This window comes from Schistocerca cancellata, chromosome 5 (genome assembly GCF_023864275.1).
Source record: "Schistocerca cancellata isolate TAMUIC-IGC-003103 chromosome 5, iqSchCanc2.1, whole genome shotgun sequence".
Taxonomy (NCBI): Eukaryota; Metazoa; Arthropoda; class Insecta; order Orthoptera; family Acrididae; genus Schistocerca; species Schistocerca cancellata.
This window is the reverse complement of record NC_064630.1, coordinates 613,541,955-613,556,718: the sequence shown is the minus strand read 5'-3', so window position 1 is coordinate 613,556,718 and position 14,764 is coordinate 613,541,955. Positions and strand designations below refer to the sequence as shown.

Sequence of the window (14,764 nt, the reverse complement as noted above, 5' to 3'; positions counted from 1 at the left end):
GATGAAGCAACCGTTTGTTGCGAAAGCTTGAATTTTGTGTATCCTTGTGTTTGTTTGTGTGTCTATCGACCTGCCAGCACTTTCGTTTGGTAAGTCACAACATCTTTGTTTTTAGATATATTTTTCCCACGTGGAATGTTTCCCTCTATCCTAGTTAAAGTTCCAGTTTCAAAAAGTTGTAGGAAGAGAACCACTCCTCAAAATCGCATCACATTTGAACAGAATATTGCTGACTCAGGGGAAACGTCATGGAGTAAAAAAAAAATTGAACACTAGCTAGGTGAGCCCATCCGCTACGGCAAGATCGTAACATATCAGATGGGGAAAATCGCTTTTTAATTGTTCTGAGACAAAAAAAAAAAACAAGTAAAAAGCAAAATTACATCTGTTTTAACTGTCCTAGGACCAAAATCGCCAAGAAAACTAAATTACAGCGGTGTCTAACTTTCGTGCACCGTTTTGTGCCACAAGTTGAAATCGAGGAACAGCGTCTTCCACAACACACTGGAGTGCGTCGGGGTTCACGATCAGAATGCAATGCACAATACGTGTCTTCAATGCGGGTACGTTTGTAATTATAGCACTGAACACAACAGCACTCAGATAACCCCACAGCCAGAACTCACACGGATTAGGGTCAGGTGAACTGGGCAACCAGGTTGCGGAGAAATGAAGGCTGATAATTTTAGCATTTCCAAAATGTCTCTCGAGCAGCTACTTCACTGGCTGTGCAACCTGCGGAGAGACGCATCTTGCATAAATATGATTCTTCCCCCATATCCACGCTGTTGAAAGGTTCATATCACGCTGGTGCGCAAAAACTTTCACCGCGTTAACCAGTAACGGCATAGGTAACATGACTCATCTCCTCGAGAAAATACGCCTTGCGACAAACGGTGCTGTCAAGCTACACCAATCGTCAATTGTGTAGAATGAAATGGTACCTGTTGATGTGCGTACGGATTTTCTTTTGCCCATGTTCTGCAATTGTGAGTACTGAAATGTCCACTGTGGGCTTCGTCTCTCCACAAAATGTTCAATGACCATTCACTGCCCGCATCCATGTGAGCAAGACATTCCAGAGCGAACGTTTACCTTGCTGGGTCATTTAATAAGAACAACAGTGCAGGATGTTTCGTAGGATATTATGCACTGAACGTTCAGCCGTCCGCGCAGCCCATGTTTGCACACCACCGCTCGACATGTTATGCAGTGTTGTGGCCACATCATCGACAAATGTACCAACTGTTTTCCTCCCTCTGCCACATTGCACTTAAAAAGAACCTGTGTTTTCGAATTTTGGAAACATTTTCTCCAGGTCGTTAGTAGACATCGGACCAATGCCTTTCTTTCATTCCCTTGAGTGTCTGGAACTTCTGCAGGACTACTGACGCACAGTAGCCGTTTTTGTAAAAGTACACCAGCAGCGCGCGATCATTCACAGAGACAGTCAGATTGGGCATCTCGGACGCATCTCTTGGATTCATATTCTGCGCTTACAGCGTTACCTATCGGTCAAATATTCGTTAATTTTTTTCCCTTTGCATCAATAACATGCTGTTCAAATTTGAGGTCATTCTATGCAGTGGTTCTCCTCCGACAGAGTTTTGAAACTGGAACTTTAATTATTGGCACAAACAAAAAAAATGTTGCACTGTAAATTATTCTTAAAACTTATAATAACAGCTCCTTATTACCACACAATTAATCACAAACTACCAAGAAAGTTAATGCAGTTCACATGTATTCTTCAAAAATAATGATAATAATCATTATAATAATCTGTACATGCAGCGCACGTCATAATTCCGTGAATTCAAATCCCTGAATTCACTGTTTATCATTATGTTCATGTTGTGGTCCCCACTTCGAAGACTTGTTTGATGTAGCTCTCCATTCTACTCTATCTACGAGAAACTACCGCAGCCTACATCGCTATGAACCTGCTTACTGTCTTCATCTCTAGGACTAACTCTACTATTCTTGCACTGCCACATTTCCCTTTAGTACTAAAGTCTCAGAAAGTGTCCTGGTGTCCTGTCAACCAATACCTTCTTTTAGTCAACTTGTGCTACAAATTTCTATTCTCACCAATTCTTTTCATTATCTCCTCATTAGATACACGATCTACGCATCCAATCTTCAGCATTCTTCTGTAGCACCACGCTTGAAAAGCTTCTATTCTCTTCTTGTCCAAACTGTTGACATATATTTTTCACCTCCATACATGCTTACACTTGCCAGAATGAGATTTTCACTCTGCCGCGGAGTGTGCGCTGTTATGAAACTTCCTGGCAGATTAAAATTGTGTGCTGGAAGGAGACTCGAACTCGGGACCTTTGCGTTTCGCGGGCAACTGGTCTATCAAGTGAGCTACCCAAGCACGACTCACGCTCCGTCCTCACAGCTTTACTTCCACCAATGCAATACCCTTTCTTTCAGGAGTGCTGGTCTTGCTTGGTTCGCAGGAGAGCTTCTGTAAAGTTTGGAAGGTAGGAGACGAGGTACTGGTGGAAGTAAGGCTGTGAGGTCGGGCTGGGTTAGCACTTGAGTGGGTAACCATCCTGACTGCCGAGCGCTATCGGCAAGCTACGTGGACTCAGCCCTTGTGAGGCAAACTGAGGAGCTACTTGATGGAGAAGTAGAGGCACCAGTCTCGTAAACTGACATACGGCCGGAAGAGCTGTATGCTGAGCACATGCCTCTCCATATCCGCATCCAATGGTGTCTGTGGTCTGAGGATGACACGGCGGCCGGTCGGTACCGTTGTGCCTTCATGGTCTGTTCACGCAGAGTTCAGTTTTATTTCCGGACGTTGCTGGTGCCCTTAGACATTCTCATTCTGAAACTTCTTTTAAAAACAAATTAATATAGAATCAATCCCATACGACATCCGTCCGCTCAGCAGTGTTCCTTAATACATAATTCTATCTCCGTTATTTATAAGAGCGGTACAAGTGAAATACTAACGTTCGTCATAGAAGAACCGTTACATATACAAGGGGGTCCATTGTCGTGACCGGGCCAAATATCTCACAAAATAAGCGTCAAACGAAGAACGAAACATGCCTAGCTTGAAGTGGGAAACCAGATGGCGCTATGGTTGGCCCGCTATGGTTGGCCCACTGCCATAGGTCAAACGGATATCAACTGCGTTTTTTTTTAAAAAGGAACCCCAATTTTTTATTACATATTCGTGTTTTTGTGTTAGCAGAAGAGCCAACATCGTGTTATGAGTGGATTGGATTGCATTGTTTGGGGGAAGAGACCAAACAGCGAGGTCATCGATCTCATCGGAGTAGGGAAGGACGGGGAAGGAATCGGCCGTGCCCTTTCAAAGGAACCATCCCGGAATTTTCCTGGAGCGATTTAGGGAAATCACGGAAAACCTAAATCAGGATGGCCGGACGCGGGATTGAACCGTCGTCCTCCCGAATACGAGTCCAGTGTGCTAACCACTACGCCACCTCGCTCGGTGTGTTATGAGTGGAGGCCGAAATGCACGGGTTTTAGCTCACGCAGGCTGGCGTGAGGAGGGAAGAACTATACTGACGTGAGGTCTGTAAATGACAATGAATTAGAATTCAGAAATCGGACGTAATTAGTTTGATACTTAACTTTAATCCATTAATGATGAACGTCGCTCTTGACGGTACATGATTCACAATATTATCTGTTCAGAATACATTTTTGAAGATTGTAATTATAATAACTGAATATGGTGCCTTGCTAGGACGTAGCAAATGACGTAGTTTAAGGCTATGCTAAACTGTCGTCTCTGCAAATGAGAGCATATGTAGACAGTGAACCATCGCTAGTAAAATCAGCTGTACAACTGGGGCGAGTGCTAGGGAGTCTCTCTAGACTAGACCTGCCGTGTGGCGGCGATCGGTCTGCAATCACTGATAGTGGAGACACGCGGGTCCGACGTATACTAACGGACCGCGGCCGATTTAAAGGCTACCACCTATCAGGTGTGGTGTCTGGCGGTAACACCACACGTGTAGTATGTAAAGAAATATAACTTTATGTTGGACCACTTTTTTCGCTTTGTAATAGTCATAAACATATGGTTCACAATTTTAGACCAACAGTTGGTAACATGTGGATTTTAAATTAAAATTAAGAACATAGGTACTTTTGAACATTTTATTTCGATTGTTCCAATGTGATACATGTACCTTTGTGAACTTATCATTTCTGAGAACGCATACATGTAACGATATTCCTCTCAACAGCGAGTAGTTCGCCTTCCGTAATGTTCGCACATGCATTGACAATGTGCTGACACATGTTGTCAGGCGTTGTCGGTGGATCACGATAGCAAATATCCTTCAAGTTTCCCCACAGAAAGAGATCCGGGGACGTCAGATCCGCTGAACGTTGGGGCGCGGTATGGTGCTTCGACGACCAATCCACCTGTCATGATATATGCTATTCAATACCGCTACAACCGCACGCGAGCTATGTGTCGGACATCCATCATGTTGGAAGTACATCGCCAATCTGTCATGCAGCGAAACATCTTGTAGTAACATCGGTAGAACATTACGTAGTCAGCATACATTGCACATTTAGATTGCCATCGATAAAATGGGGGCCAATTATCCTTCCTCCCATAATGCCGCACCATGCGTTAACCCACCAAGGTCGCAGCCATCGTTGATTTTCCGTTGCCCAATACTGCATATTATGCCGGTTTACGTTACTGCTGTTCGTGAATGACGCTTCGACGCTAAACAGAACGCGTGCAAAAAAAAAATCTGTCATCGTCCCTTAATTTCTCTTAAGCTGCAACCTCCCCTTAGAAAACTTTATGAATTATTGTGCTAATAAACCTCATACTTATTTGATTTTCAAACAGCTGAGCAAACCTGAACGTACTCAGACATTTCTCTCTTTACTTATTCTGATCATCACTAAACTGACACACAATATTTTTAGCGCAACGCAATCTGACTTTCAAAAATCCCTACAAAAGAATGGCCCTGACTAACAATAACCTATACCTTTCATGAATCACTTACCTCACAAAAATCTTCGTTATTCTAATTACTGCAATACAGCGAGCGCCACTACTGCCAGCTAAATAAAATATTCTAACTACTGTAGGCACTAACTACTGATAGGCATGGTTAGCAAATGAAAGATTTTGATAGAGAACAAACAATGTATTTACCTTAATAGTGTTCAAAAGACATGTTGTTGTTGTGGTGGTCTTCAATCCTAAAACTGGTTTGATGCAGCTCCCCATGCTACTCTATCCTGTGCAAGCTTCTTCATCTCCCAGTACCTACTGCAACCTACATCCTTCTGAATCTGCTTAGTGTATTCATCTCGTGGTCTCTCTCTACGATTTTTACCCTCCACACTGCCCTCCAATACTAAATTGGTGATCCCTCTATGTCTCAGAACATGTCCTACCAACCGATCCCTTCTTCTAGTTAATTTGTGCCACAAGCTCCTCTTCTCCCCAATTCTATTCAATACCTCCTCATTAGTTATGTGATCTACACATCTAACATTCAGCATTCTTCTGTAGCACCACATTTCGAAAGCTTCTATTCTCTTCGGCCGTGCGGTAGCGTTCTTGCTTCCCGCGCCCGGGTTCCCGGGCTCGATTCCCGGCGGGGTCTGGGATTTTCTCTGCTTCGTGATGACTGGGTGTTGTGTGATGTCCTTAAGTTAGTTAGGTTTAAGTAGTTCTACGTTCTAGGGGACTGATGACCATAGATGTTAAGTCCCATAGTGCTCAGAGCCATTTTTCAATTCTCTTCTTGTCTAAATTATTTATCGTCCACGTTTCACTTCCATACATGGCTACACTCCATACAAATACTTTCAGAAACGACTTTCTGACATTTAAATCTATACTCGATGTTAACAAATGTTTCTTCTTCAGAAACGCTTTCCTTGCCATTGCCAGTCTACTTTTTATATCCTCTCTACTTCGTCAGTTATTTTGCTACCCAAATAGCAGAGCTCCTTTACTACTTTAAGTGTCTCATTTCCTAATCTAATTCCCTCAGCATCACCCGACTTAATTCGACTACATTCCATTATCCTCCTTTTGCTTTTGTTGATGTTCCTCTTATACCCTCCTTTCAAGACACTATCCATTTGGTTCAAATGCTCTTCCAAGTCCTTTGCTGTCTCTGACTGAATTACAATGTCATCGGCGAACCTCAAAGTTTTTATTTCTTCACCATGGACTTTAATACCTACTCCGAACTTTTCTTTTGTTTCCTTCACTGCTTGCTCAATATACAGATTGAATAACATCGGGGAGAGGGTACAACCCTGTCTCACTCCCTTCCCAACCACTGCTTCCCTTTCATGTCCCTCGACTCTTATAACTGCCATCTGGTTTCTGTACAAATTGTAAATAGCCTTTCGCTCCCTGTATTTGACCCCTGCCACCTTCAGAATTTGAAAGAGAGTATTCCAGTCAACATTGTCAAAAGCTTTCTCTAAGTCTACAAATGCTAGAAACGTAGGTTTGCCTTTCCTTAATCTTTCTTCTAAGATACGTTGTAGAGTCAGTATTGCCACACGTGTTCCAACATTTCTACGGAATCCAAACTGATCTTCCCCGAGGTCGGCTTCTATCAGTTTTTCCATTCGTCTGTAAAGAATTCGCGTTAGTGTTTTGCAGCTGTGACTTATTCAACTGATAGTTCGGTAATTTTCACTTCTGTCAACACCTGCTTTCTTTGGGATTGGAATTATTATATTCATCTTGAAGCCTGAGGGTATTTGGCCTGTCTCATACATCTTGCTCACCAGATTGTAGAGTTTTGTCAGGACTGGCTCTCCCAAGGCTGTCAGTAGTTCCAATGGAATGTTGTCTACTCCCGGGGCTTTGTTTCGACTCAGGTCTTTCAGTGCTCTGTCGAACTCTTCACGCAGTATCATATCTACCATTTCATCTTCATCTACATCCTCTTCCATTTACAAAATATTGTCCTCAAGTACATCGCCCTTGTGTAGACCCTCTATATACTCCTTCCACCCTTCTGCTTTCCCTTCTTTGCTTATAACTGGGCTTCCATCTGAGTTCTTGATATTCATACAAGTGGTTCTCTTTTCTCCAAACGTCTCTTTAATATTCCTGTAAGCCTCTACATCCTTACATTTGTCCTCTAGCCATCCCTGCTTAGCCATTTGCACTTCCTGTCGATCTCATTTTTGAGACGTTTGTATTTTTTTTTGTCTGCTTCATTTACTGCATTTTTATATTTTCTCCCTTCATCAATTAAATTTAGTAATTCTTCTGTTACCCAAGGATTTCTACTAGCCCTCGTCTTTTTTCCTACTTGATCCTCTGCTGCCTTCACTACTTCATCTCTCAAAGCTACCCATTCTTCTTCTACTGTATGTCTTTCCCCCATTCTTGTCAATTGTTCCCTTATGGTTTCCCTGAAACTCTCTACAACCTCTGGTTTAGCCAGTTTATCCAGGTTCCATCTCCTTAAATTTCCACCTTTTTTGCAGTTTCTTCAGTTTTACTCTACAGTTCATAACTAATAGATTGTGGTGAGAGTCCGCATCTGCCCCTGGAAATGTCTTACAAGTTAAAAGCTGGTTTCTAAATCTCTGTCTTACCATTATATAATCTATCTGATACCTTTTAGTATCTCCGGGCTTCTTCCATGTATACAACATTCTGTTATGATTCTTGAACCAAGTGTTAGTTATGATTAAGTTGTGCTGTGCGCAAAATTCTACCAGGCGGCTTCCTCTTTCGCTTCTTACCCCCAATCCATATTCACCTACTATGTTTCCTTCTCTCCCTTTTCCTACTCTTGAATTCCAGTCACCCATGACTATTAAATTTTCGTCTCCCTTCACTATCTGAATAATTTCTTTTATTTCATCATACATTTCTTCAATTTCTTCGTCATCTGCAGAGCTAGTTGGCATATAAACTTGTACTACTGTAGTAGGCGTGGGCTTCGTATCTATCTTGGCCACAATAATGCGTTCACTATGCTGTTTGTAGTAGTTTACCAGCATTCCTATTTTCCTATTCATTATTAAACCTACTCCTGCATTAACCCTATTTGATTTTGTGTTTATAACCCTGTAGTCACGTGACCAAAAGTCTTGTTCCTCCTTCCACCGAACTTCACTAATTCGCACTATATCTAACTTTAATCTATCCATTTCCCTTTTAAAATTTTCTAACCTACCTGCCCGTTTAAGGGATCCGACATTCCACGCTGCGATCCGTAGAACGCCAGTTTTCTTTCTCCTGATAACGACATCCTCTTGAGTAGTCGCCGCCCGGAGATCTGAATGGGGGACTATTTTACCTCCGGAATATTTTACCCAAGAGGACACCATCATCATTTAATCATACAGTAAAGCTGCATGCCATCGGGAAAAATTACGGCTGAAGTTTCCCCTTGCTTTCAGCGGTTCGCAGTACAAGCACAGCAAGGCTGTTTTGGTTATTGTTACAAGGCCAGATCAGTCAATCATCCAGACTGTTGCCCCTGCAACTACTGAAAAGGCTGCTGCCCCTCTTCAGGAACCACACGTTTGTCTGGCCTCTCAACAGATACCCCTCCGTTGTGGTTGCACCTACGGTACGGCTATCTGTATCGCTGAGGCACGCAAGCCTCCCCACCAGAGGCAAGGTCCATGGTTCATGGGGGGGGGGGGGACTCTTAAACTATGAGATTGTTTTATGCAGGTCGCAACCCGAAAATTACGTGCCTGCTTTTCCTACACATCCGCATTAATGTAATCTTCCTCAATTTAGAACTTGCTTCCTTTTGTCACATCAACTACAAATTTTGTCAAGATCATGTCATATCCTTCAACAACTACTCAAGTTCGGGGCATTCCCATACGCTACAGCATCATCAGCAAACAATTGCAGATTACCGCCCATCCTGTCTACCAGATGATTTATGTCTGTAGAGAATAATAGCGGTACTATAACGCCTCCTTGAGGCACTCCTGGCGATTCCCTTGTCCCTGATGAACACTCGCCTTCGAGCACAACGTACTGAGTTCAGTTACTTAAGAAGTCTTCGAATCGGCGTACCTTCGTGTCTGGCGTCAACGGATAGGCTTTTCGTTATCGATCTCGGCAACTGTTACGGGTCGATACGAGGAGTTAGCGTTTCTGAGGAAGATGATAACAGTATTCGAACTTTTTCACTCTTAGTAATTACTCACTCAACTGTCTATATCCTGTTTCATTTACGAAACAACAAAACAAGAAATTAACCATATCTGCTTTGTGTTTGGAAATTCACACGTCATCACAACCAGATTTATCGCAAACTAACTTATTATTCCTTACGGTTATTAAAAATCTAGTAATATGACAATACGGCATGTACTGCTATTTACTTCCTGTGATGTTTTCTGCTTCATGACAGCTCATGAAATGTTGGGGTCGATCTGAAAGTCTCTAAGCCTTGATTGTAATATTAGAACCTGCCACATCACACAACTCTACCATGTGAAAGTGAAGATATGAAGCAGAAATCGGTTCCTTAGGGGCAAAACATAATTAGAATGCACATGTTTTAGATTTACACCTACCTCTGGAGTGTTGTGACAATTAACTGAAGAGCACAAAAACCTGTAATTAGGTACTCTGAAGTAACTGGTTGCTAATATTTGTGTATTCCGCTTGAAAATAATTTTCTGCAGTATGTATAAGCCTAGTAATAGATTCACTAAAATTCAATTAATGGTTGCCTATATTTTTGTATTTCCTTTAAAGTATTATTCTAAAAATACATTTCTGAGTCTAGTAATAATTTTGGTACAGTCCCCAATAATTGTTCTTTTGTGTTTGTGCTGTCCTCATCATTTCAGCATCATTCATGCAAGTGGAAGATTGGACTGATAAACGGTTGGGAATTTCTTCGGGAGCTGATAACCGTGCAGTTGAGCGACCCACAATCCAAACATCATCTTCATCATCATCATCAATCATCATCATCATTTTTTCAATTAATTTTCGAAACTTCTCATTATGACATTGGATTTTGAATAAGTACTTACCAATGTAATTCTATTTTTTTTGTGAATGTGAAGACGATATATAACCGAAGCGTCAAGCGAATACATCTCGTAAATGCTCCGGCGCTGGTGGACAAACTTGTTGCTGTGGTGAAAGTCCTGATGCCTGCTAAGCTAGTGAAAAGGGTAAGTAGCACACAATGACAATGCTCTTGAAATCAGATTGGAAAAGAGTACAGTGTCATTAAAATTTTTGGTGTAAAGTGGTAGTGAGCAGCCTGAATATGAATGCCGAGGCAGAATATTTGCTTCGATTTCCGCAGATACTCATTCACCGCGCTGGAAAAGACACGTTGCTCGACCACGTGCCCCGGGAATTTGTACCGAACGAGCTTGGAGGCAGTGCCGGGACCAGCGAGGAGCTGTTTGGTGAGCACCCACACTTCCAATTCCTGCCGTAGAACGCCAGTGTGTGAGAGAGGGACGTAAGCTATTGTCATAAATTTTTACACAACGTCGGTGGCACAGTCGACTACAGTCTCAACTACGACGTCATTAAAAGTCTAAAATTGCAATTCTAAATTTTATTCACTGGTAATCAATTTCAGTGATTTACCACCAAACCATCTGTTTCCTGCCAACATGGATTGAAAGTAAGTTGGTACCTCACTTGGCGGCACTCTGATGGTTAATAGCTCAAACCAGTTACTAACTGAAGACATTGAAATATCTCGAAGACTTCACATTGGATCAAGAAAAGCTGTAATTCCAATTTATTTGTTTCGCAGACAGAATCCAATGACACCGCACTCGACACCCCACCCCACCCCTTGCGTGGATGGCGGTGGGCACCTTTGAAATGTTCAATGGAATAACTGTTTTTTTATTGAAGATTAAGATTGTAAGGCAAAATCTACAAACAAGCATTTTCGTCGTTTCACCACAGATGGCGCTGTGATCGGAGGAACAGAAATGGGTACACAATCGTAATTTATGACATGCTGCTCAATGACCCTTGAATATCCAATGGCACGTGGGATCCCACCTCCATGCTAAGAGAGTAGGACAGGCCAGTATTTGATAACTTCTAATTAAAATTCCTCCGACATATCGAACAGTGTGGCCGTGGCTCGAGGCGAACGCTACCTTACTTTTCCAATTAGAGTAAGTGTTCAGGCGTTGTGCCGCCAACTTCAATACACTTAGTGGTCCACTTTGCAAATGACCGTACATAGGACAGAGGCATATCTGCGGGAATATCAGCACAGGCGTTTCTGTAGTAGAGAAAATGTTTTGTTGACGCTTACCTACACTGGGAGCAACAATAATGATACTATAGTAAGAGAAATCAGAGCTCGCACGGAAGGATGTAAGTGTTCGCTACTCCCGCATGGTTTTCGAGAGTGGAGTGGTAGAGAAATAGTCTGAAAGCATCAGCATCCGCTAGGCACTTACTGTGAATTACGGAGTTGTCCTTCAGAGGTATATGTAGTAGCAACGTGACTTACTGTAGGAGATACAAGCCATTATTTAATGGGTCCATTAACAAGTTAGGTTTGAATTTGAACACTGGAAAGGACGCCCACTTTATTTTCAGAAATCAAGTCCACTGAAGTAAGCGTAGACAGTGTAACACTACGGCAAGCTGTTTGAAACACAGTGCGCATGACTGAACTAAAAAGCCACTATACAGGATCTTTCTCAATTCCTATTTAAAGCTGCTAGGGTTGTAGACTGCACTTACTAGATAAAGGTTTAGTCAGGAATCCATGTCAGGAAATGCACCGTTTCGATGTAAAATAGGTTTGTAGATCGGATCACTTTAAAAGCTCCCTGTTCACGGTACACATACGGCGGAAACAATTGGTTGTGACATGTACGCTCTACAGGGGCCCGTGTGTGCAGTACTCGTCGTCGGATAGCCTTCCAGGTGACGACGTTCGTCCTCTTTAAAGTCGAGGTTGCGGTGCGTCAATGAAGTGCCTCCCAGTTGAGAACTTGCCAATACCTCACAGCTGTTCCTGTAGTCCGGTATGGCGTCATAACTGCTACAGGGACGACAGGATCACTTCTCAGTTTGCGAACCGTGAAAAGGAACATTTGAAAGCGATCCGATCTTCACACATATTACACCCAAACAGTAAATTTCTGAAAACGCCTTCTGTTGGGTTGACAGAAGCGCCAACATAGTGTTACTAGAGGAGGCCGAAATGCACGCGTTTACCTCACGCAGACTGGCGTGAGGACGGAAGAGCTATACTGACGCGAGGTCTGGAACATGACAAGGAATTAGAATTCAGACAGCGGACGTAGCTAGTTGATACTTAACTTTAATTCATTTATGATGAACGTCGCTCTTGACGGTACGTTGTTGTTGTTGAGGTCTTCAGTCCTGAGACTGGTTTGATGCAGCTCTCCATGCTACTCTATCCTGTGCAAGCTTCTTCATCTCCCAATACCTACTGCAACCTACATCCTTCTGAATCTGCTTAGTGTATTCATCTCTTGGTCTCCCTCTATGATTTTTACCCTCCACGCTGCCCTCCAATACTAAACTGGTGATCCCTTGATGCCTCAGAATATGTCCTACCAACCGATCCCTTCTTCTGGTCAAGTTGTGCCACAAACTTCTCTTCTCCCCAATCCTATTCAATACCTCCTCATTAGTTATGTGATCTACCCATTTAATCTTCAGCATTCTTCTGTAGCACCACATTTCGAAAGCTTCTATTCTCTTCTTGTCCAAACTATTTACCGTCCATGTTTCACTTCCATACATGGCTACACTCTATTCTCTTTTTGTCCAAACTATTTACCGTCCATGTTTCACTTCCATACATGGCTACACTCCATACAAATACTTTCAGAAATTACTTCCTGACACTTAAATCTATACTCGGTGTTAACAAATTTCTCTTCTTCAGAAACGCTTACCTTGCCATTGCCAGTCTACATTTTATATCCTCTCTACTTCGACCGTCATCAGTTATTTTGCTCCCCAAATAGCAAAACTCCGTTACTACTTTAAGTGTCTCATTTCCTAATCTAATACCCTCAACATCACCCGACTTAATTCGACTACATTCCATTATCCTCGTTTTGCTTTTGTTGATGTTCATCTTACATCCTCCCTTCAAGACACCATCCATTCCGTTCAACTGCTCTTCCAAGTCCTTTGCTGTCTCTGACAGAATTACAATGTCATCGGCGAACCTCAACGTTTTTATTTCTTCTCCATGGATTTTAATACCTACTCCGAATTTTTCTTTTGTTTCCTTTACTGCTTGCTCAATATACAGATTGAATAACATCGGGGAGAGGCTACAACCCTGTCTTACTCCCTTACCAACCACTACATGATTCACAATATTATCTGTTCAGATTATAGTACTGAATATGGCGCCTTGCTAGGTCGTAGCAATTGACGTAGCTGAAGGCTATGCCAAACTGTCGTCTCTGGAAATGAGAGCGTCTGTAGTCAGTGAACCATCGCTACCAAAGTCGGCTGTACAACTGGCGAGAGCTAATAGTAGCGACACGCGGGTCCGACGTATGCTAACGGACCGATTTAAAGGCTACCACCTAGCAAGTGTGATGTCTGGCGGTGACACCACACCTTCCTCATCGAAACTGTACCTACTAAGGTTCCTTTACAACATCTAGATGACTGTAACTGGAATTTTATAAGGAAAAATAGTTTTTCCACATAATATTTTTATGTAACGACGTTCCATCTACAAGAGTGACATGTAGTTGCGAGCTTACTTATTTAAACTTGAACTGGAATTTTGTTGGGACAGTCAAAATCTGCTTAGTATCTTTAGGGCAGTGTAATTTGACGCTTTGAAAACCTATCAGTACTTTATATTTTAAGCTGTTCCTTCACAAGGTGCTATGATCCCTAGTTTCCATGTCCTGAAACATTCCCCATTAGGTGGAATCTGACCCAAAAGTGAACTAAAAGCAATCTAGCAATGTCCATTTTGTAGTGACATCGACTTTCTCATTGTGCAATGGAACAGTAAACTGTGATGTGTACGAGAGCTACAGATGCATGCTACTCTCTTCCATCCCTTTTCCTATCACCACTCGTAGAATTCTAAGCAGGGTCCTAACACACCTATATTTTTATCCATATGGTAAGTTTGGTTGAAACTGCACCTATATTCCTCAGTTTTACATATATTTCTCAGCTTCCTCGTCATCATTAGCACAAATATTGATGCTGAGTGTGCCTTACCTGCACTGTAAATATCTTCTGGCAGTAAGTTAGGAGTGGTGCACTATATGTTGTGGTCCCCATAATAATTTTAACTCAGAGTCACGATGCAAAGAGAACCGGTGCTTAGAATGACGTCAAATCTGAACAGCATGTTACTGACGGAGGAGGAACGTCATGGGAAGAAAATTAGCGGGAAGTTTATTAATAGATGGTACCGTAAACCTGTTAGTGTAAATGATGTCTGCTGTAAATGACCGATGAGTCGGTGTACGACGACTATGGCTTGAGTTGTACATCATACCCTCCGTGCTGCTCAGCGTGCATGACCACACAAATCCGGCAGCAACAGTTGTGGTACAGCTAATTACGTAAGCCCATCCAACATGGCAACGCCGCACCACGTTAGGTGGAAAAAATCCATTCTTAATTGTGCTGAGATCGAAAACTGCAAGCAAACTGATATCGGTTTTTAATTTTACTGACGCCGAAAACTGCATAAAAAACAAAATTACAATGTTTTCTAGTCATCGTCAGACTCAGGTTAAGATCATGGGA

The 14,764-nt window shown here is 42.3% G+C and overlaps 1 protein-coding gene across 1 annotated transcript in view; it reads left to right on the top strand.

The window, feature by feature from the left end:
* The window catches only part of LOC126188854 (clavesin-2-like), a 95,761-nt gene that overhangs the window by 61,990 nt on the left and 19,007 nt on the right, over positions 1-14,764 (top strand). Inside the window, exons 5-6 of the mRNA XM_049930495.1 lie at positions 10,063-10,173; positions 10,311-10,416. Coding sequence (XP_049786452.1) covers positions 10,063-10,173; positions 10,311-10,416 — 217 coding nt within the window. The remainder of the gene's footprint in view (positions 1-10,062; positions 10,174-10,310; positions 10,417-14,764) is intronic.